At 36.4% G+C, this 22,580-nt stretch overlaps 1 protein-coding gene across 4 annotated transcripts in view; it reads right to left on the bottom strand.

Annotated features, from left to right (window-relative positions):
* Window positions 1-741: 741 nt before the first annotated feature.
* SGMS2 (sphingomyelin synthase 2) overlaps window positions 742-22,580 on the bottom strand; it is a 42,162-nt gene continuing 20,323 nt past the window's right edge. For all 4 annotated transcript variants that reach the window (XM_054203637.1, XM_054203635.1, XM_054203636.1 and 1 more), the window contains 5 exons: window positions 14,930-15,588; window positions 14,031-14,148; window positions 11,987-12,140; window positions 9,273-9,439; window positions 742-8,433 (listed from right to left, as the gene is read on the bottom strand). In XM_054203637.1, coding sequence (XP_054059612.1) covers window positions 8,230-8,433; window positions 9,273-9,439; window positions 11,987-12,140; window positions 14,031-14,148; window positions 14,930-15,384 — 1,098 coding nt within the window. In that variant the 5' untranslated portion in view covers window positions 15,385-15,588 and the 3' untranslated portion in view covers window positions 742-8,229. The remainder of the gene's footprint in view (window positions 8,434-9,272; window positions 9,440-11,986; window positions 12,141-14,030; window positions 14,149-14,929; window positions 15,589-22,580) is intronic.

Genomic DNA, 22,580 nt, shown 5'->3' with positions numbered 1-22,580 from the left:
CTCCAAGGCTTCAACAATTATGACGTCAGAGAATTTTTATTTTATTTTTTTTTTAACTATTAGTCTATGCCTTAATCCTACCCAACACAATTCTTATATTTTAGACCAAGTTTCAGAAGATTAGCTATCCTAAGCATGTATGAAAATTTAATTTTGGACATGTAGTCTAGACCCATATACACTCCTAACATTTTCCTGCATTAAAAATACTTACTGTAATATTTTGCTGTTTTTATATAAACAGAAATAGAAAAGGGTCATAGTTATATAAAAAGAATTTGGAACATGCTTAAAATGTAGAGAAATTTTGCTTTATTGAAAAGGTGTCACAACAGCTTTCCTTAATGTTCATGGGTAAGAAGAGAATACCAGCTCTTGCTATTTTTTAAGAGATCATTAGCACCATAAATGGACATAGGTTTTTGATTTTTAAAGATGTGTATGGTCATATAAGTAGTCCAACAAAGTACTGCATTTGTTAGTACAGAGGCTGACCATAAAAAGTTTCGATTTGTATGTGCTGAGTAAACCACATAGGACAATTTCTTTAACATGTTTTTACCAAATTCATGGTCAACAGTGCAATTGATCACGACAGATAGCACCTTTGGAGATAAAAGCTACAAGATGCTCACATTATTGCTTTTTTTAAAGAAAAAAAAAAAGTACAGCTAGTGCAATAGGTTTTTTTTTTTTTTTTTTTTTTGTTTTTTTTTTTTTTTTTTTTTTTTTTTTTTTTACACAGTGAACATAGATTGCAACATCTAAGTAACAACTCTAGTATCTCATGGTATACACCAAACCACAACACTGAGTTGTCATCCACTTAACCAAAATAGCTGACATGCTAGAAAGTGTTATCCCAAAAGTTTCACATCATAAAAGCCAACTTTCGCTAATTATGAACAATTTATGTAAAAATTAGGCCCAGTTTGCAAACATTAGTAGAAACTACAGCACAAAAGGTCTCTAAGTAGTATAATTTGTTATTGTAGCATTATGCTGTACATTGTTTGTAGAACTGGACCCTAAAGCTATATATATAAAAAAAGGCCACATATTAGCTCCTTATCATGCAAGCACTACAGTATCCCTGTATTAGCATCTAGGGTTCCTCAGCAGCCAACGGCTTTTCTTGCCTAGTTTTTCCCAGGTTGGATACATAGCTCCAATTAACGTACAGAGCTACAGATTCAACCTAGGAGAAGTCATGGAAGGAAAGCTGTCAGCCAGTGAGAATGAAACCATGTTGCAGTTAAAAAGAGTGACATCCTGTACTGTTTTTACAGAAGTCTTTAGGAGCTCTCCTCAAAGTCTCATGGAAAGCACAAGAACCACAGCCATCAAACCATTATTTCCTCTTTTACTTTCAGGTTCCTTGGCGTGTCCCTGACCTCACAAAACAACCAGAATTTATCTTTTTCACATCTCACACATGCTATCCTGAATCAGGAAGATAAACACAAATTAACATACTAAACATTTAAAGAGCAAGAATTGATTCCTGAGATAAAAAGTATTCCCAAAGATGTTAGGTTTTGTACTTGAAAATAATTTCAAGTTTCAAATTGGGCAAAGATGTGTCTCATGAGAATCCCAGTTGGCTTTAGTGTTAATTTTGGAGCCTTCTCAAACATAAATCCTACTCTTCTGTACTGAGCCATTTAGAAAAGGCAGTTAATAGAAGCAAATAAAGTTAAGACAGGAGCCCAAAACAGCCTAGGCTAAAGCATAAGCAGTATTTTGAGTGGCAACAAACTATGAAAAAAGTGGAATGTAAAAGCAGTTTTTATAGGAGTAGCAAAGTACAGATGACAAGTAACTCAAAATGGAAGAGGGGCTGGAGTTTAGCAGTATTGTATAAGGTCCATATACAAACACTTCACTGGTAGACGCAGGGAGATAAGTTTCCTCTTGATATGCACAGCACTCCTGCCATCTCTAATTTAAAAAACAAAACAAACACCACAAACCAATAATAATAGCAATAACAATAATTTAAAAAGAAAACAGACCCACTAATTTTAAGTGTAACTCACATGCTTGAAGAAACACCAGATAATATACCCCATTGAATTAGAACTCTGATGACTGGTTTTACAGTGGTCTCCCTTTTCAGCCCTTTCATAGTTTTCTAGTTTGTTAGCCATCTTCACTACACTTTTTAGCTATTACCACCTTTGGTACTGGTGCCCTCAGCCTGAAAGGAGCTTCAAAGGATGAGCAGTGATGACTCACAACCTACTATGCAAGTACAATCTAGTTTATCTTCACAGAGAAGCCTCTGTGTACTGCATCCGATATTGCATATGCTGCAGAGACCCCTCTCCACACACATGTCCCTGCACGGTGCCTAGGTCCCCATCTGCTCAAGGTGCCTTTACTTCAGTCTAGTTTCTGATCACTTTTCCTTTTATTAAAAAAATACATAAATAAAAAAAAACAGAAGACACCTTCAGACACATTTCAGCAAAGTTATTTTTGTGAAAATTAATCTTAATTGTCACAAAGGAGATTCTGCTGTAGTAAGTCTTTGCAGTTCCACAAATGCTACCCTCCTAAAGACCTTAATGCAGAGGGCAAATACAAGAGCTGAAGTTAATATTATATAGGCATAGCTTGAAAGAAGCGTACTTCTGCTAGAAGAAACCCACACGTAGAGGCTGTAAAAACACCTTAGCCACTGTATACAATGGATCTACATTTTTTCCATTGACATTTACCAGAACTAAAACCAGTTATGACTAACCATACAGCAAGTAAAGGATAAAACACACTCAACTCCTCATCTAGGGAAAGGACGGGGCCGACCAATACAGAACCATCTGAAAAAGACAGAATGCTAAATATAATGGTATAACACAGCATCTTTTTTCCACAATAGTATGGATAAGACTGCCTGTAGCACGCAGGCAATAGCATTTGAATTCAAAAAGGGACAAACTACTTACAGCAAGAGCTGGTTTGCCCTCTCTTCCTCCCTGGGTTGCATCTCTAAGTTAAAGGTTAGCCCACAGCAGCCAGCCACAGAAAACAAAGCTTCTCATGGTATTTGCTAAACTCCCAAGTCCTTAGGAATTAAAAATATTTTCATTGAAAACAAGTAAAATCTTCCTGAGTTTTTAAGCGCTAATTTTAACCTGGAGAGAAGATCTCCTCAGCAGCAGTATTTTAAATACACACTAGAGACCCAATATCATTACTTCATCTTAAAATATTAGTCAGGCATTCTAAGGTGTTCTGTTAGGAAAGATTATCCAGTGAAATAAGAGATGAGTTTAGAACAAGAATTTTCTCCTACAATATTAAGGTTAGCCATACCTAGCCCAAAATAATTATGTGCTACTTTTTAGGTTAGAAAGATTTAATCAAATGGTTACATCCATGGAAAGCTGAGCTAACCAGAAAAAGCTTCAGTATGTTTTAAGCACTGCAGCACTTTCTTCTTGTTACAGAAACCATTAGTGACAGCTTGGAGGAAGAGCTTTTGACAATTTGCTAATCATATTTAAATATTTTAAAATCTCCAAGCATCTCTCACTGAGTTGGGGTTTATTTTTAGATTCTAAGTTACAGATGAGAACCAGCACAGTCCACAGCACAAGACATATGTCTGTACTGTAGAGTAAGTTCTTAATACTGCCTGTTTCCTTATAGGTTTTTTGCAGCACTACTACACATAAAAAATTTAATTCTACATTACTCAGAAGTTAGGTATAGCTGTAGCTCAATTTCATGTAAAAAGCAATATATGATCACTATCTACTTCGATGTTTTCATCTTCCTTTTTCTTGTAAATACTAGAACAAAAGCCTTTGTCTCCATTCTCAGTTTCTCGATGCAATTTATTATTTTTTTTTTTAGGCACTAGAAACATCATAAAGCATATATGAAGGCCAACATATGCAAAATTACTTCAGTGGCACACCAGAAGTTATTTATTTTTAAGACCTTTTTTCAGTAACTGAATTTAAGACTGATTTTACAATGCCTGCTATAGACTTAAATTTGGAAGTGTTCAATCTTACAGTATCGCTCTAATTTTGTGTGCCTATAGAAGACTTCTAGGTAAGTCCAAAATACATATATTGTAAAAACATCAAGATGACAATGGAGTTTTACAGCTGTTAAGTCTGCCAGTAGGAAAAAATAGTTCCAGTACATCTGATAGATTGGACATGTTTTTAGAATTACCCCATGAATCTTTAAGATCATTTCTTTAAGTTAAAAAAAATAGAAGAAAAAAGCAGTGGAAAAGTTAAAGTAAACAGAAAGACTTCACCTTGCACTGAATTTAATGGATCTGGTCTCTAGAACTGTAAATCATACTTCATATCTACTGAAATGCAAAAATGAATTTGGATTAGTACCAAAGAACTAGGATAAATTGTCCAGCCAGATGTTACTGATGGGAGAAAGCCAGAGTTTGAACAGATTCCAATTTAAGATACAGATAAGTGGATTTGCAATAATCTAATTAAGACAATTCTCTCTCATCTCTTAAAATACTTCCCAGTTCTATCTCTGTTACTGAGCTTACTGAGCTTTATTTCTCTATTACATGAAGGTCACGTATCTTAACATAAATACAGTCTTGGTTTGTTTTTTTTTTTCCTTCCTTCTCTCCCCTCTTTTTTTTTTTTTTTTTTGAAGGAGGGAAGCAAATCCAGTACCAGAGTTCATAGTAACATTTAGCACAGCTCTTTTTGCTGCTACCCCAACTGTAGCTATCTTTCCAAGAAAACAGCAGTGAATAATTAACATTTAGTACCATTTATGTCCACATGGGAGTGCTAAGCACCTACCATAAAAACGTCAGTTTACAGTGGTTTCAAGTATATGTTAATAATTTCTGGCATTGGAATAAGCATCTGTAGTACGACCACATAGCAACACATTTCTTTAAATGCTCATGTTAACCTTTTAAATCCAGGCTTAAATTTAGGTTAGGCATTTAAAAAAGCTTGTTTCATAAATGCAAAGCACCCAACAGCATCTAAGTCACACCAACAGGCAGGTCTACAAGTATAGTGCCTCTAATTTTAAGTGTCAGGGAAGTTCAACACATAAATGCTCTTCAGTAGAGAGAAGGAGCTTTGTTTTTTTTTAAAGTCACAGTACAGGTGCAGCTCATGTGACATCTGTAAGAAAAATTATTTTTGTAACTCCAGGAAAAAAATAATTACAGTGACATACTGCAAACCACTAGGCATCTACAGCCCAAATAACCCTGCAATCAAGTGATCAGTATATTATGTGAAGTTTAAGTTTCTCCTGTTCTTTTTAGCCACTGCAATTCTTTTTCCTCTTAGGATGAAACCATGTTTTCAGCTTCACAGTATTTATATACAATGATCTCTCAGTTCTTAAAATTAATAAGTTTTATGTACCAGCTATGGTTTGTATTGGATAAACTACTATAGCAGTAAGCACTAGCATATACCATTACTTACCCCATTTCATCACCTCACATATAGGCTTATAAAGTCTTCAAATACATCTATGTCATTCAAGTTTGCAAAAGCAATTTAAAGCTATTGATATAGTAGAGAAGTAGGGCTTTCTGCTAATTAAACACACACACTATTTTGAGGTCTTTAATACAATGGAGAAGACTTAAGCACTTAAGGAAGGGCCAAGCCAGAACAGGAATCAAGTATTTTGAGCTAGGGCTGCCATTTAAAAACTTTCCTTTTGTATTACAATAGAAGTTTCTATCAAATTCAGCAGTAGAATGACAGCTCACACCGCCCAACAAAAGCATAATGTTGAATTGGTTCTATTTCATCACTTCCATATTTTTTCCTTCCAGAAATAGAAATAAATGTAAAAAAAACAAACACCTCATCCTGCATGAAGAAATTCTACTTTGCAGATATATTACAGAAATCCCACTGAGATGTGGTGGTGGTTATGCAGACAAATCAGCCACCAGATGAAAACCACTATTTAAGCTCCTTACTGGAACGCTTTTCATTACGTTATTTTCAAGGCATCGTTACCACTAATGAAATTCATCCACAATTTCTAAGAGATAGTGTAATTCCAAGTGACTTGACCTGACTGTATTTAAGATATCACAAAGCTTAGAATTCAGCTTAAAAAAAAATATTATGCTCTACGAAGTAGTATTGATATAACAAGTATCTTGGGAGATTTACAGACTGGCATGGAGCAGCTTCGTTTGTATGATACAGAGAAAGGACTTTTGTATAAATGTTTTGATACTGGCTTTTTAGCAGCTCAAGGTCTGCCAGAAGCAAGCAAATGAAAACATAGGTATGCCCATACACACACAACTTCCAGGGGCATGTTATAGGTCTCTAAGAAGCCTATTTTAAATAACAAAAGCAAACATCAGCAGAGTTTCTTTCTTAGCTAAATTTTACCAAGGATGTATTGTAAGGAATGTTGTTTATTGTATTACTTTGATAACGCACAAAAATATTTGAAATGCACATTAATAATATTCTCATGTACAACTCAACAACTGATCCCCTTAACTGAAAAAAATTGTATTTGAATACTCTATTGCATTTTATAACTTTAACTGGATTTTTTAAAAAAAGTTGTCATTATTTAAACTGTGTTCACACTTGTCACTCAGTTCAAGACATTCTTAAAATAAGCAGCATTTCCTTTATGTTAGTATCACTTTAACACTTAATGCAGTTTTGTCTTTGCTATCAGGTTTTACTGAAGATTTGAAAATAAAATGAGTTAACTGCAAAAATTAATACAGAACATGAAGGGTTAAACATGGTAAGCTAATTTTATACTTTACTTTCCCAACAATACAAAACAATGAAAACCAACAAGAAACAGGTAGCTGTTGATCTCTGGTTTTGTTACATGTTTGCCATGGTAATTTCCCCACATTCTCAGCCAACTTTCTTAAATAGCCATTTTAATTGGACTGAAACCCTGGAAAAACACAGGAATCTGCATGTGAGTTCTACCATAGGATTGTTTAATATGAAATGGTTTCAGGTAATAGTTGAAGAAATGCTACTGTTGTAGGTATTCACCTTGGCACTTTGGGGTTTGGTTTTTTTGTTTGTTTGTTTTGGTTTGTTTGGTTTTTTTTAAACTAAGTCACAGACACATGGGCCAACAGGTAAAAAAGAAATTCAGTGCAGAACTATGGCTCCCAAGCAAGCTTGCTACATAGTTTCAGCAAGAGATAGCTACTAAAATTAAAAGTTTATTTTAAATATAGCCCCATTTTGGACCTGTCCTTGCATTCCTCAAGCAGGTGAGATCTGTAGGACATTTGCCTGAATTAAGAACTTTATGATCACTCTTTCCAGTAAGTAGTTCTGTGTAGTTAAACGCATACTAAACAGCAGTGTGTGCTTTTGTGTGTATATGCATGTACATACACCGATAGGCACTGTATAGCTATATACACAAGGCCAAACTGCAATTAAAGATTTAGACTTTGAAACTGTGTCCTTTTTTAAAAATAAAATTTTAGGCTCCTTGAGCTCTGATGTTAGCAGCTATTCCTAATTTGCAAAGTCATCAGGTAGCACAACAGTTTAAATATAAAATTACTAATAAAAATGTAAAAATTGGTATATAGTAGAATATATGGGAGATAATGGTGGTAAGTAGTATTTTAGGGTCATAAGATATTAATACCCACAGAGTGTAAAAATTAGTCAAGACTCGCTTCCAGCTGTACCAGTCACGCAAAGGCCTTACCTTCATTAGCAAGAATAATGAAACACACCACTTCCCACAATTGTGTTGTTTTGTTTTCTTTTTTTATATACCTCAATATGCCAATATCGTGCCTTTACATTTTAGCATGTTTCTGCCCTTATGCACTCCAGAACTCTGAAGATGAGATTTTTGGGTGCTTCTGTGGATGAGTGATAGTTAGTAATGAAAGTGTTAACGTGGTCTTTGGCACCTCTATCTCATTAGTAAAGCAAAGTCCTGCTCCATTTTTTCTTTAATAAAAAAAATCCCATCAGCGGTGCATTCCATTAGCACTGAAGAGTAGAATAGGTCTGTACAGCCTGACGATAGAAAAACATATGAAATGGCAATACGCGCGTCTACAGTTGTCTTTCCCATCAATTGCACAGAAGCTTGGTCCACTTCTTCAGTTACAGTGTAGTCCTCAAAAACTTTGGTTACAGCATTAATGTTTTGGTAAAAAAAAAAAAAAACAAAAAAAACAAACACACAACCGAAAAACAGAGCAGATGCTTTCCTTCTTCAGGTAGACTTTTCATTGTCCTCTCCTGTCTTCTGAACCCGTGAATACTTTTTGCATGAAGATTTGAAGCAGCTGGGAGGCCAAGATATCGGCCAGGAAAAGCTGCAAGGAACAGAGCCTTGCACATTCTTCTCAAAGAAATAAAATATTGGATACCACCATGCTCGAGAGAGAAAATTTGTCTGCGAAGAAACCTTTAAAGTCTGTATTTGGCACAAGTAGGTAAAGAGAAAAAGGAAACAGACAATCAGTTTAAAGCATTATAATAGATTACACTGAGTCAAGACAACTACAAAAATGAAATATATTTGCACGCATTTCTGCAAAGATGAGGTGCTTTTAGCCTAGAAAAAAAAAAGGAGCATTAAGATAGCGTATACATGACAGTCCAAATGTACACTACAAACTGAGCATCTAACACAAAGGGATGCTTTATTGCTGTATAAAGTTTAGGGAGATGAAGCACTGACTTTGAACACGAGTCCTTTCAGGCATGTAATGTTTCCATTGATGACTAGTAGTTGAAAACTAGATTAAAATGGCTTGAGAGCTATGCTCCTACTTGAAAGTGCTCCTGAAACAACTGCACCAGATTCCTTTGAACAACGTACTTTTAGCAACACTTACAAAACTGTCACTAGACTTTTATCATGGTCTAGGTAATAAGGTTGATCGGAAGTTTTATTACTAAACTACTGTTTAGACATAAACTTAGACAACCAAGGGCTATTCTATACAGTCACTACAGCAATAAAACTTTGAAGTTCAAAAAAAGGTTTTTAAGTCAAAATATCAGGAATTTCAAAAATAACTTTATAAAAAATAGATTTTGAAATAACTTAGTAACAGGCACAGATCAAAAAATCCATTAATCTATTAAATATTTACTTAAACCACAGTGAAGTGAAACTCCTTGCACAGTTTGTTTAAACTTCAGTATGGAACCTCTATTTTTATTCTGAAATTAAGAACTAATTTTGACCTTTGAGCATTATTAACAAATGCAGGCTATACGTTGGTTCTAAAGGTATTTGTCACTCACCTTTTCATTAGCCATTGAGTGGTACCACCAGAAAAGCCGCGTGGTGATATAGTAAGCAATGATGACATCTACGGTATAGTGTTCATGAGCAACAAGGATACAAATTATGCCAGCAGCGCTCATTAGCCAGCAGATTAAGTGATACCACCAGAAATGACGTGGTGAATCTGTAAAATAGGGAGGTGATGGGAAAACACACACAAAAGAGACATGTGTTATTATAGCAATCCACAAAAGGAAGGGAGAAAGATAAAAAACATGATTTAATTAAGGCTACTAAATTTTAAAACAACTCATTTATACCACACTAGTATAAAAACCCTGTTTTGACACAGAAAACCCTAAAGAATTACACAGACTTATTGAGGTGTTCTTACTTTGTAAAATGAACCCAAGAGGAGCTTGCAGTTAGACAGCACTGTCACCCATTTTCTAGCCAAATTAATAAGTTTCCCAGTTAAATCACTTCTAGGGTATGGGGTGACGGGGAAGAGACAGAATTGAAACAAGACATACACTTTGATTATTTTACTGGAGTGCATTAATCTCTGTTCTTTTTACAGTCTATGCTCAAGTAAACTTATACTCAAGTAAAATGTCTAGAATTAATATAAACTGAGCAGAGATCACAGATTAAACAGGAAAATCAATGCTTATTTTCATTCCTAGGTTTTAACTACTTTGCATGAAACCTCTGTTCTGTGAAACAGAAAACATTGTACAGGGAAGTACAGTATGTAAATTTATACCCTTTCATTAAAGATTAACAAATGGGAGCAAAGCTATTCTTCAAAACGCATTTAAGCCACTTCAGTGGAAAAGTTCCCCTGCCCTTCTTTCCCCATTGAAAAATGCCTTGGGTGTCACAATGGCCATTCATAACTTGTGACAGGCTAACGGGCTTCATTTCACTCGCGATGGGAGGTTTTGGCGCCCGTTGCCTTGTGGGGCAATGGTCAGCCTGTACTTTCAACACAATACCAGCAAAAAAGCTACTGATCAATAGGCCTACCCAGTAGTAGTTTGAGAGGCCTGTGCTAAATAGTTACTGCAGGAGGACTTAAGTTGTCAGAACAGTAAACTCTCCCCAAAACATTGCAGACAAATCTGTATCTACTAATTAAAAAAAGGAAAAAAACCCAAGCCTGTAAGGAGCCAACTCATCTCCAGAAGTTGATGAAAACAGCCCCAAGCAAGAACGACACACCAAGGCTAAAAGTGTAAATAACTATTCTGGGCAAAAAAGGCTGGAGTGCAAGGGAATAGGTGAAGCAGCAGCAAAGGATGAAAGGAAGAGAAGAGCAGAGCAAAAAAATCCACTAAGCCAGAAATAATAACAACCTCAGAATGCATCTTTTGCTGAAAACGTGTCGTCAAAAGAGCAGAAAAGAATGCCATAAGCAACCTCTAATTCAGAGCAATTACAGAGCTTAAGTCCTTGCTCAGATAACATTTTGTAATTATATGGGAGGCAGAAAAAGGAAAGGTATGCATTTCTCATTTATAGAGCACAACTTCACTGAAAAATATGCCTAACAATTAGGCAGCAAAGGGCTTATTACAAGAGTTTGTATGATACAATTCTTCCAACCCCTTATTAAAAGTACATGACTTATACTAGCCTTGAAAATACTGGGTTATCTGCATCTTTCGTGATACTGAAGATATTAAAAAGTATGTGACCAGCATTGAGCTGCAATAACATACACAAAACAAGGCCAAAAAATTACCTATTATTAGGCTATTTTACTAATACCATTCCAGTAATTTTTTTATGAGTTACACACGCCATTCCCCCAGTAACATACACTTTACACAAAGGACCTAGGCCTAACAATCAGCAGACTATAAATCAGCGTCTTAAATCACTATTTGGAGAAGACTGTCTCACATCCACAGATCTGAAGTTTTTCATATTAAACAGGCATTTTTATATTGTGTCTTTTGCTTAAGGCAGATCGTAGCACTGCAACACTTCCTTCCCTCAACGTTTTAATAATACGAAGGCATTCAACTGATGCTGACTAGTCTTATTTTTGTTTCAGTGAGAATCAAACATTCCCAGGAGCCAAGCTAACATTTGCATAGTTCGGGACACAACAGTAGGAGAGAAGATTCCAATTCCAAACATGTGAAGTGGAAAGGGAACTCCCCACTATGCATTCATGAGCGGCCAAGTTCCCAGGGTAGAAACATTGCTTACCATGTATCAGATTTAGAAGTTGGTGCTCAGTTCTCCAAGGTTTCAATCAATGCTCTGTGGGTGCAGCACAGATAGATTTTGTCCCCATGCCCCATAGCAATGTAATGCAAAGGGGGAAACCATAACCCCAACTATATCTTCTGTGTGCTTGCTAAATTCTTACCAACTTCAACAGGCATAAGGAGGAGACTAGCAGAAGACATCCCAGGAGCATGATTCAATTTCCCATTGTTTGGAGTAACTGATGTACAGCACACTTAAAAGAAATGACATCGCTTCTTGATGTAGTACAAGTGTGCAATGGCACTGTGCTCAAGCCACAAAATATCCTTAACATCTAAGGCATATCAACATACCAACCTGCACAGAGCTAATCTGCATAATGAACTACAGAATGTTTTGCCCAAAATTTGAATAACCTGTCAATGAATAATGAAAAGCTAGCTTGCTTCAATCAACCAGTAAACTCTCTATTTGAACAAGAAAACTGCATTGAAATACCATTACTTACACTCTTTAATGAACAGGTAGATCAGCGTTAATACCACGGTGTGACCACTGAACAGGAAGTCTCCACATAAGATGTGTGATCCAGTTATGGATAGACCACCACCAGAAATAAGTCGCAGGATCCTCTGAACCTTTGCCTGAGAATCTCCATTCAGCTAGAATATCAGAGAAAATAAAAAACCAACCAAACAAAAAAAACCTTTAAGATACACTATAAGTGACTTGAGTAAACTTCTTGCCCAAACATATGCGGATTCAGGGAGACAGGGAGAAAAGGACACAAGTTATCTTCATTTTCTTTGGCTTTCTTTCACATATTCTTAAGCAAATCAGCATGCATATCAAAGTTGACTGGTTCTAAAGATCAGCTTGATAACACTAGCATTCTGTCCACGCTTTCCCAGGCTATTTTAAAATATGCATTGTATGAGAATGAGGCGTGGAACATACTGGAAAGGTAAACATTAAAAATTTGTAAGGTCACGTATCTCACAATAGCCCTTGACAAAATGGACAAGATACATTCAAAACCAGTTTAAATACAGGACAACCCTGCATATTGCTTTTGTCATTCTGTTCAGAGCTGAGAAATGCTTCCACAGGACAAAAACCTCAGACTTGCTTCATTTTGAATTTGGTTACAAACTCAGTCAGGACTTACTCAGGTTTAAAGGGTTTTTTTTTTGGTTTTTTTTTTTTTTTTTTTTTTTTTTTTTTTTTTTTAAAATCAGCTTTTGATTTCTCATCGATACTAGGCAAACACTCAAGTTTCACCTAGCTGTTTAAAGATTAACTCCGGGGGGGGGGGGGGGGTGTGGGAAGCAAACAAGATAAAGGGATAACTGAGTTTTTCATAATCAGAAAAAATACTCACATGGGACAAGAAAAGAAATCTAGAAGAGCTATCAAGTTTATCCAAAGTCCAAGTAATTAATCCTGTTTTAATGCTAATAAAATACACTTTCAGCAGATACATTTAATTTTTCCTTTGCTTACCCCTTCCTACCCCTCAATACACAGTCTACCACACACAAAGTCATTCCTCAAGCTACTAGAACAAAACAGTTGAATCTTTACAATAGTGGTATGTACATAAATAAAACGTACTCAAATAGATACTGATTCATAAGAAAGTAGTTCATCTACTACATTCCTAAGTTGTCCCAATGTGAAAGAATAAAACTGAACAGACATAATACTGTACCTCAAGATCAATGAGATCCGACCCAGGAAGTGAGAAATTTAACCCCCAAGAAAATTGGCAATATTTTCAGGTTTCAAAATGCTTATCTTCTCAGTGCACAACAAAGTGTTTCTTACTCTCTCAAGTGCACAGTTCTTTCTGTGCAGCCAACACAATACAGTTTGTTCCAAGGCAATTATACATCTACAACTTATTAGCAGCCTAAAATGGCAGTCACAGAACTCCTTGGTGTCACCACCTAACTACACTGCTACAAGATTTTTTAAATATTCTTGTAGAAATATTAGCATGTACATGTTTCTATATGTATCTGATCATTTAAATAGCTGAACTTCTTTTAGTCACATTTATAAATATTTTGCAGGCTGGAAGCAGGGACAGGCAGCTGACTTCAGGTATTGCAACAGCTCTTACCAAGATAGTGTGAGAAACAGGACAAAGCGTATAACACTGGTTTTTTGAAAGGATACTGCAACACAAGCTTGTGTATGAGCCTATGAATTACAATATTGACTTTAGGTATCCTACCATGTAAGAAAAAAAAATATTGCTGCAGTCTTAAAGTGATGAGCTTGAGCCTCAGAAGCAAGTTTACTGATTTGGTAGCAGCAGTATGTCAACACAGGTACTCTCCCTGAAAACATCTTACCTGGAGCAATGACCTGAGGCTCTTTCTGTATCACACAACTTTTGATTTATCATTAGCTATGTTTCTGAAGACATCAATTGAAAGTAATTTGTGTTATTTAATAACACCTGGAACATTAACTTCTGTTTACTCTAATGGCTGTAAGGACTCAGGCAGAGACTAAGGCAAGAATTAGGGAGCAAAGCCTCTTACCTTTGGTGCACACTGAAAATGCATTCCAGGCACAGGTAAGGTGGTAACGTACATAGTAATACAGCGGTACAGATATAAAGTTCCTATTATAAAAAAGAACCTCCGTCCCACTATTGATCTGAAAATAAGGGAAGGGGGGAAAAGAGACTGAGTACAAAGTTCACATGAAGGATATACATGTAACAGTTATGGAGCTCTAGCTTTACTAAATCCCTAGAATAAAGGGCATTTCCGCCTCCTGCCCTTCACCACACACTTCTCTAAATCAAGTACTAAAAAGTCTTTCTTCAGGTTTTAGTCTTGCTATCTCATAATAGTCCATAACTACCACAAAGCTCCCACCAGAGCTATCTAACCAATTCAATATGGCCTCAGTCTAACTTAGATGTGCAGTCTCACATAGCGTTCCTTTACTCAGTGACCTTCTCTTTTTAATCCTGTATTACAACAACATACTCGACTTAAATATGTCGAGTTTAAGCAAATGAAGACAAAGGAAAAAGCTTTAGTCTAGCTGTAGAGGAGAGCGGATTCCTCCTCAAATTTGGATGAGATTTTTTTTTACATCATCATTATTTCCTCTGTTTAAACATCGCCATGTCAGCAAAAGACACTTTGAAAAGCCCAATCACAGAATAAATTTGACTAGTACAATGTAGGTGTCAGAAATTCAGATTTAAAAAGCATTATTCAATAATCAGGAGAAACCTGTGTTCTCATATCCAGCATGGACACCAGAATATTTTGTAAAGAAGTCACCTCTCTCATTTTCCTGCCAGCCCGATTTTACAATATTGCTACAGACACTACCATAAGATTTCTTCTACCCAAAGTGAATGAGGGAAACCAATATTGTGAAAACATACAGCAGGGAAAAAAAATAAAGTATAGCTACTTACTTGTATCTAAGAAACAACCACTGGAATATCCATAATCCAACTAATATCATTCCATTTATTTCTGATACAGAAAAAGCCCACGTCACACGATCAATGTAATCAAAAAATTTGTCAGGCAAGGGAGGGCTTAGCTCCTTTGGAGGTACTCTCTCATGGACCACAGTGATCATGACAGTTGTTAGAATCAAGTTGAAGAGAGCATAGACAAAGGCAATGCCTGTTTTCCACCATTCCAGAGGAAATTTGTTCCTAGACTCAGCAGGCATAGCAATCTGGATGTAATCAGGATATTTCTTTGTTGTCTTTCGCAAGCCATTAGACAAGCCCTTTGGTTTGGTAGTGCCATTTTTGTTCTCTTCACTGACTGAAAGAGTAGGTCGTGAGTAGCCATTAGAAGTGTCATTGTTTTGACCCTCCATATGCTCTTCAAGCTTTGCTGTCTCAATGGTATTCATTCTCAAGCTGTATGGCCAAAGCAGCTTTATTAGTGACCAATTTCTGGGCTTTCTAAAGTCTGTTATTCCTTGAAGTCCAACGTTCTTGTTCCTAGATGATTTTTTTTATTTCTGTAAAACTCTATAAGTGTCCATTGTGCTTTCACTATTCAGATACCGTAAAGCAAGTCGTGAAAACAAATCTTTCTTCTAGAGCTGTATCATCTGCAAAAAAAAAAAAACACATAACAAAACCAGATACTGAGAACCTTCAAAAACAGTAATGAACACTGAACAATACCTTAAAAATGCTTACTCTAAGTTCCATCCAAGTCTACTTACAAATACAGTCAAAAGGCAAACTAGAGAGAGGTGGTTACTGTGAAATAATTCAAGCCAGTTCTTACTCAGTAACTTGATAAATATCTGATCAGTTTTGGAACTAGTAGCAATTTAGGCTTTTTTTTTTTTTTAAAGGACAAGATCCACAGACTTCAATGATCGTGACAACACTTGCTTTGTCAATTATCAGAATTAAGCCTAATCCATGTTTGCAGCAATAGTGAATTTTATATATTGAATTTTATTGTTTAGGGGCATGCCATACAAATTATCTCCTTTTTGACCCTTGGGTTGCTACAGATATTAACATGGTTTGTCCATATAGATCAGGTAATCTCGTTAGTCCAAGGTGATAAGACAGAAAACATAAGGGCACTATAGGATCTCTATAGGATTTGGTTTTGTAAGGCATAAAGTAATTTAGATTCATCAAGAGAATCTACTCAGTGGATAGTTCCATTACTTTTTCATGGATCTAAATGAGTATTTCAACCAAAACAGTAAAAAAAAGAAAAAGAGAGAGAAATGTGTCTACATAGGTAATGTAGTACCCACTAAATAATGGCTGAAATTTCAGAAAACTGAGAAACATACCTCTGGATTAGATTCTTAGTTATAGTAACCTATGTGTAGAACAAACTACAAATGGATCTGCGTTTAGCCTTTAGTTACTTAAAAATATTTCTAAATAGATTTTTTTTTTTTAAACAGGAACAAATAGCAAGATTAATTATCGCCCAGGATTTATTTCAGGCTGCATTTGTCAGTTCAGTAAAGTCTCATTAGATAAAAAAAGATAAGGGTGCTACCTGAAATAAAAGCCCTCAAAACCAAAAGTAGTTTAGAGAGGAGATATTGCTTTATTCGATGTCGGGTGCTAGGGGGAAAACCCACAAATCTAGCACACCTTACTGGGCATATTCACCCATTATTTATACACAAAATATTCTCATAATTCTGCCTACCTAATACATAACTCCACCTAGGCTTACATATTCATTAGGATGACCAAATAATCTTTTTGCACATATGTATCAAATTTTGCTGCGTCGACAAAACACTTCTGCGCAAGCGTGAGTGTCTCAGTGGTCATTTGGATAAGGAGACCCTTCCTCACATTATCCTTTTAAGGTATTGAGTCATCTCAGGACAGTAAAAGTTTGCTGTAAGTTTGCCAACTTCTTGAAGATAATAAGGATGTTCTCTGAAGCAGCCATAACTCTATCCTAATTAGTACAGGAGTACATACTTGATGTATAGAAGAACCTTGAAGTGATTAACTACTTCTGGTTGTCTCCTCATTATCACTATCTGTAACAGCAGCTCAGTGACTAACTATTTTTACACAGTAAGAAAGTCAGTAATTAGCTATTTTCTCACACAGTAACAAGATTAGTAAGAAACAATAATTTAGAAACAAAACAGAGACCTGTCTTCGGTAACAAGGGCATACGTTTTGTAACAACATTTTCTACAAAGAGAAAAGAAGGCAGTTCACCTGTACAGCACTGACATTGCACTAATCAAAACTAAGGCCATTTCCCCTGTCTTTAAAGTTCTGTGAAACCACCTACTTATAGTTGTGATGTACTTATTTTTATTATTCTGTTCAACTCCTACGGCTAAAGTAGTATTATCATATACAAAGTGTTCAATATCTACCAGCAGATCATAATTATCTCTTCTTAATTGTTCTTCTAAGTAAGAGAAGTTCAACTCTATTACCACCTCAAGTCTCTGCATGCCAACACGGGCTGCCAGAGTTTGCTATGCTGGATGTACAATTAAGTCATAGTGATGGGAACTAGAGCTCCGTAACCATACATCACACAACTTGGCTTAAGAGAAGACAACCTGCTTAGGAAAAATCTGTCCAGTAAGTGATCTCCTGATGGAAAGGACAATCTAAAAATCAAAACAGCCTGGAAGGTCAGGTGATTGTATTTTGGTCCCTCCCCAAATAGAGAAGACATTAACATAGCCAACATATAAATCCCACTGATTTCCTGGCTGCTGCTCTTACTGCTGAAAGAGAGAAGGGGTAAAGGTTCAGATTGCAAACACGCAAGATTGATACAACTAATACCGAAAGTGTGAAGAAGCATTTCGAAATTAACCTCTCAGCAGCGTTTCTGAAATCCACTGTCATTAGTTGACCCTCTCTAAATCCCTAATCAACAAGCCTAAGGAAACTGAAACACACATAAGACACCCAAACAACAACTCTCCACCCCCACAAAAAAAAACCCAACACCCAGGAAAACAAGTGGTCATTCCAGATGCTTTTTCTCCCTCTTACTGATCAGATAGCAAACTCTGCTTCTCCAAGAGAACGGGATGTTTAACCCTGCAGCCAGGAAACCACCTCTCTGATGCTTTCTACAACTAAGAATATTCTTTTAGAGCTGCTACAAAAGCAATAGCCTTACTTAAACCTGTAGAACAACGTTCCCATTTTGATAAGCCCTTTTCTTAACACACACATTCTTCTATTCCCTCCGTCTGATAAAGACAAACATATGACAGAATGCTTAAGTGACAGCTTAAAAATACATCTGAACCCATCTAGTTGCTTAAGTTTTGGAACGTAAGTCCACCTTGCACTCACCTACTAAGTCAAGACCCATCTTCTTAACACAATGTTACACTTAGCAGTCACTGATGTAGAGATCAGCAATCAAAACCCAATAGATTTTATATCATGCACAGTTGAAACATTTTCAGAATTATGCATTTACTGAAGAACAGAGTGACCACAATAATTAGCAACCTTAGTTACTTCCTTCTCTTCCCCACAAATAACTAATACCACTAGCAACCTACGTAAAAGGAAGATTTTTTTTTTCCCCCAGATATTTAATGACATCCAAGTAAACCTTAAAGATCAAAGAGCATCTGAACTACAAGTGAACAATAACCTAACAATCTAAAAGTAGAGTAGCACTAAGGTTTTTATATTAACTTATTAAGCAAAACAATTATACCTACAGCTTCGCAGGAAAAAGTTGTGTTCCTTCCTGGTACTTTTTAAAATGGATTAAAGGCATATTGATCTACCAGTTCTGATGGCTCATCAAGATTATTTCAAGCAGAGTGCTTACTGTGGTCAAACCTTTGTTTACATTGATAGTTCAAGGTGCAGTACATCATCTCATCAGTGATTTGTAAGAACATAAAGCCTTTCCTTTACAGCACCTTTTCAATCTGTTTCTCCCATATTCTAAAAGAAAGCAGAAACTCTGTTGATGAAAAAGACAAAAAACACCCTGCTTGAAGCTTTCAGTCCCTTGCTGCCAATCTCACTGGCCAGAGAAGCGACAGATATAGAGCACCAATAGCCTAATCACACTCTGCTACAGGCTGCAAAAGGAACTCCCTAGAAGTACATAGGTTTTTCTGCCAAGTCCCTGTCACCAATTCACATATCCAAGTCCCCATGAGGGGTGTGTTCCTTTTAGCTTCCATGTTGTCCTTATGTTAATTTAGGTAAAATAGCCTACTGCTTCTTTTGTCTAACCTGGAGTGCCCCGCATATCAAAAAGGAGATGCCCATAAACTGCCTAGTAGTAGGCCTTAGACTTCTTCAGTAATCGGGCAGCAATGCTCAGACCTGGCCATCTTGTCAACATCTAGGGTCTGAAAAAATCAAACCCAATTGCTCTAAGCTATGGCACATCCACTGGGGGAGTCTCAAAGACTCACACAAAATTGGCTAAGCAACCCAAAAAGACAAACAAAATTCCTGTAAGGGATACGCATAGGTTTTAGGAACAAGTTTTCTTTTTGGAACTACTTAAATACGCTGTAAAAATAGATACATACCCTCATCAGGGAGCAGAGCTTCTTAACCAGCAATATTAAAGCAGAAGCCGTAATTGTCACAAGGAGCACCATATTTCAAGGAAAATTATAAGAGTGAAAAAGATGCAAAAAGAGCAGGGGTCCTACCTGTTTATCCCGAGCTTCTACTTGCTCCCATGCAAATAGCTCCTTTAGTTTTCTGCACCCCCATTTGACTATCATTCAAAAGAAAATAGTTGACTGGGGCTACAGCTTTGAGAAAAGTGTAAGAAAGCACGTCTACATTTGGCTCTTTATGCTGGAACTTAAGAGTAATAAGCAGTTTTATTTAGCTGGTTAGTCATCCGATTTTCACATAAAGGTCATTTTCACATAGTTAGCTCACAATCGGTGTTTCTCATCCAGTACATAGAACTTCTGTAACATTTCTTAAAATATTTTAATTTCTAGAATTTATCAAGGACTGAATAGTCACAATTTGCACAGGCCTTCCAAATAAGTAGTTCTTAACCTGTTGTTTCAAACATGAACAATACTATTAGAACAAGAGCATGCAAAACAGCAAGGCCGATCTATACTGACATTAAGGAAAGCAACACACTCATATACAAGATGGGAAAGGTTTCTGGGCAGTAGTATTTTTAAACCTCATTCACTTTTGTTAAGGTTGGCTCAAACATTTGATACAGCTGCAACATATTCTTGTACTAGTAGATGCAGAAAAAGGGTCTGTTAATAAAAGTACTGCAGAAAAAGAGTTACGCTATCAGAGACAACATGAGAAAGAAAGTCATAGTATCATATTATTATCTATATCACAATTAGCAAGAAACAACTGTTAGGTGGTTTGTATTTTTTTCAGTCAAATTTTTAGGACTACCTATGGGACCAGAACTAAAAAAGAAGCTAGGTAGCTGCTGCTACCTTGACAGCAATGAATAAAAACCGGCTTTTGGGGGTTTTTCTTTTTATCTTTTATTTTCAAAATCATTCCAGGTCTCAGTTTGTTTTTATAGTATTCCTTCTTCCATGCCATATGTATGCCTCACAGCATGTAAACCACTGGGGGGAAAAAAAAAATAAATCACAAACCAAAACAACAAAAAAACCTGCTAAGCCAAATCAGAGTAAAAGTATGTTTAGGTATGCAGAAACAGGACCGAGTTTAATAGGTTTGCTTATCATTTCTGTTTCCCTACAGTAAAAATATTTTCAGAGCTGTGTTTATCGTCCAGCTGTACAGTGTTTATGCTCACAATATATAAGTATATGCACGAAGCGAACTGCATTTTTCTAAAAGTTACAAGTTTATCTACATTCTCTAATAGGTTGCAAACACATTTCTTGCTCATGTGATGCTAAAGTGCAAGTATGCTAAAGCTGTATTACAGAAGTACTGTTCATTCGAATGCTCTCAGATCAGAACAGAGATTACCATCATATTGTCACTTGCAGTAAGTTTCAACTTCTGTAAAAAGCATTAACTACTTACCATGTACAAAATTCTTTTCAGTAGTAGAAATAGAGCAGATATTCCCTCTACCTCTTGAGAGAGGGATTTTGCAATTCTCTCATTTAGAATTACTAATGTACCAACAGAAGCTGTCTTTTAAGGGCTAAATCCCTGCACTTATCCAGATAGAAGGGAAAAGTTTCAAGGTTACTTGTTATCTATTTGTACAATACAAATTTTACCTGTTCTGTGGAATTCTGCTTCTTCACGCCTCTTAATAGTAAGAAGGATATTAGTTTCCATTATATTGGCACTTAGTATTCAGTGTGTTCCACAGCAGTGCAGGCTTCCGAAACAGTACGCCCCAAAAACCACAAAAAATATTCCTACCCACATATGTGTAAATATGTAGATTATAAATAAAATATATGTAATTTTTTCCTTAAGAGCACCCACTAGGACTACCTAAGCAAGATCAAAAAGTAAGTATCTTGGATCTCTTATCATTCTGAACACTACTGAGTAGGTTTGCCTTAATCGTGTAAAGGCATCTTCAAACTCTTCAGCTGTTTGGTCCTCACACTCCAGATGTATTCGGTAATTAAGAGTCTGAAGTCCTTTAAAGGTACTTTGCATCCTGACACCATGACAGGCTTAGATTTTCCTCCTGGTTATTTACCCTTACCTTTTAAGGTCCAAGGTCACAGTACCTGTTAAATGGCAATTATTTGTTATCTTTTAGTGCTAGAGTAACTCATTCTGGCAATAATCCACACGTATATAGTATAAACAAAGAGTTTCATTTACAGGTTAACAGTCTTTCCTAAAACAAAAGTTTTGAGAATGGCCAGAGTAGTATCTGTAGAATCAGAAGCGTTAACAGAATAATTCGGGTTAGGAGAAACCTCAGCCTCTGAGGATCAGCTATGACATCAGATTAGGTCACTCAGTGCTTCATCAAGCTGTACCTTTAACACTACCAAAGATGCACAACCTTTCCAGGCAGCCTGGTGCACTGCATGGTTGTTTTCACAGTGAAAGTTTTTCGTTGTGTTTTTCTTTTTAATCTACTTTTTTTTGTACCTACTTCTTATTACAACGCATCCTCCCACCAGCGTGAAAAGCCAGGTCCTGGTGTTCCTGATGACCTCCTTGTAGGTATGAAGGGACTGCTGTTAGGTGCCTGTGACTCTTCTTTTTTCAGGCTGAAGCAACCCAGCTCCCCCAGCCTCCTGACCACCCTGATGGCCCCTCCACTGGGCTTGCTTCCAGTTCATGTTTTTTCTGAATCAGAGATCCACAGTCAGGCATATTATTCTAGATACAGCTAAGTAGTACTGAGCAGAGAGGAATAATCACTTCCCCATAAATACTGGCTATGATCCTATTAAATACAGCTCAGTATAGCGTTGGCTGCCTTCACTGCCAATGCACATTGCTAAATCCCTTTTCAACAGAGTCAAAAGAAATATTGACCTTTTTCCAACAGGCTCCTTCACAACATCTTCACTCCAGAAAAATGAGATTAAGGCTTCTTCCTACTTAATCCATCCTCTCTAAAATGAGCCTGTTTCAGTATTTCAGATCTGGACAGAAGAGTCCGCTAATCTGAACTGATACT

This window comes from Rissa tridactyla, chromosome 5, assembly GCF_028500815.1.
Source record: "Rissa tridactyla isolate bRisTri1 chromosome 5, bRisTri1.patW.cur.20221130, whole genome shotgun sequence".
In the NCBI taxonomy this organism is placed as follows: Eukaryota; Metazoa; Chordata; class Aves; order Charadriiformes; family Laridae; genus Rissa; species Rissa tridactyla.
Note: the sequence above shows the minus strand (reverse complement) of the source record. Positions and strands in the feature narration are given on the sequence as shown.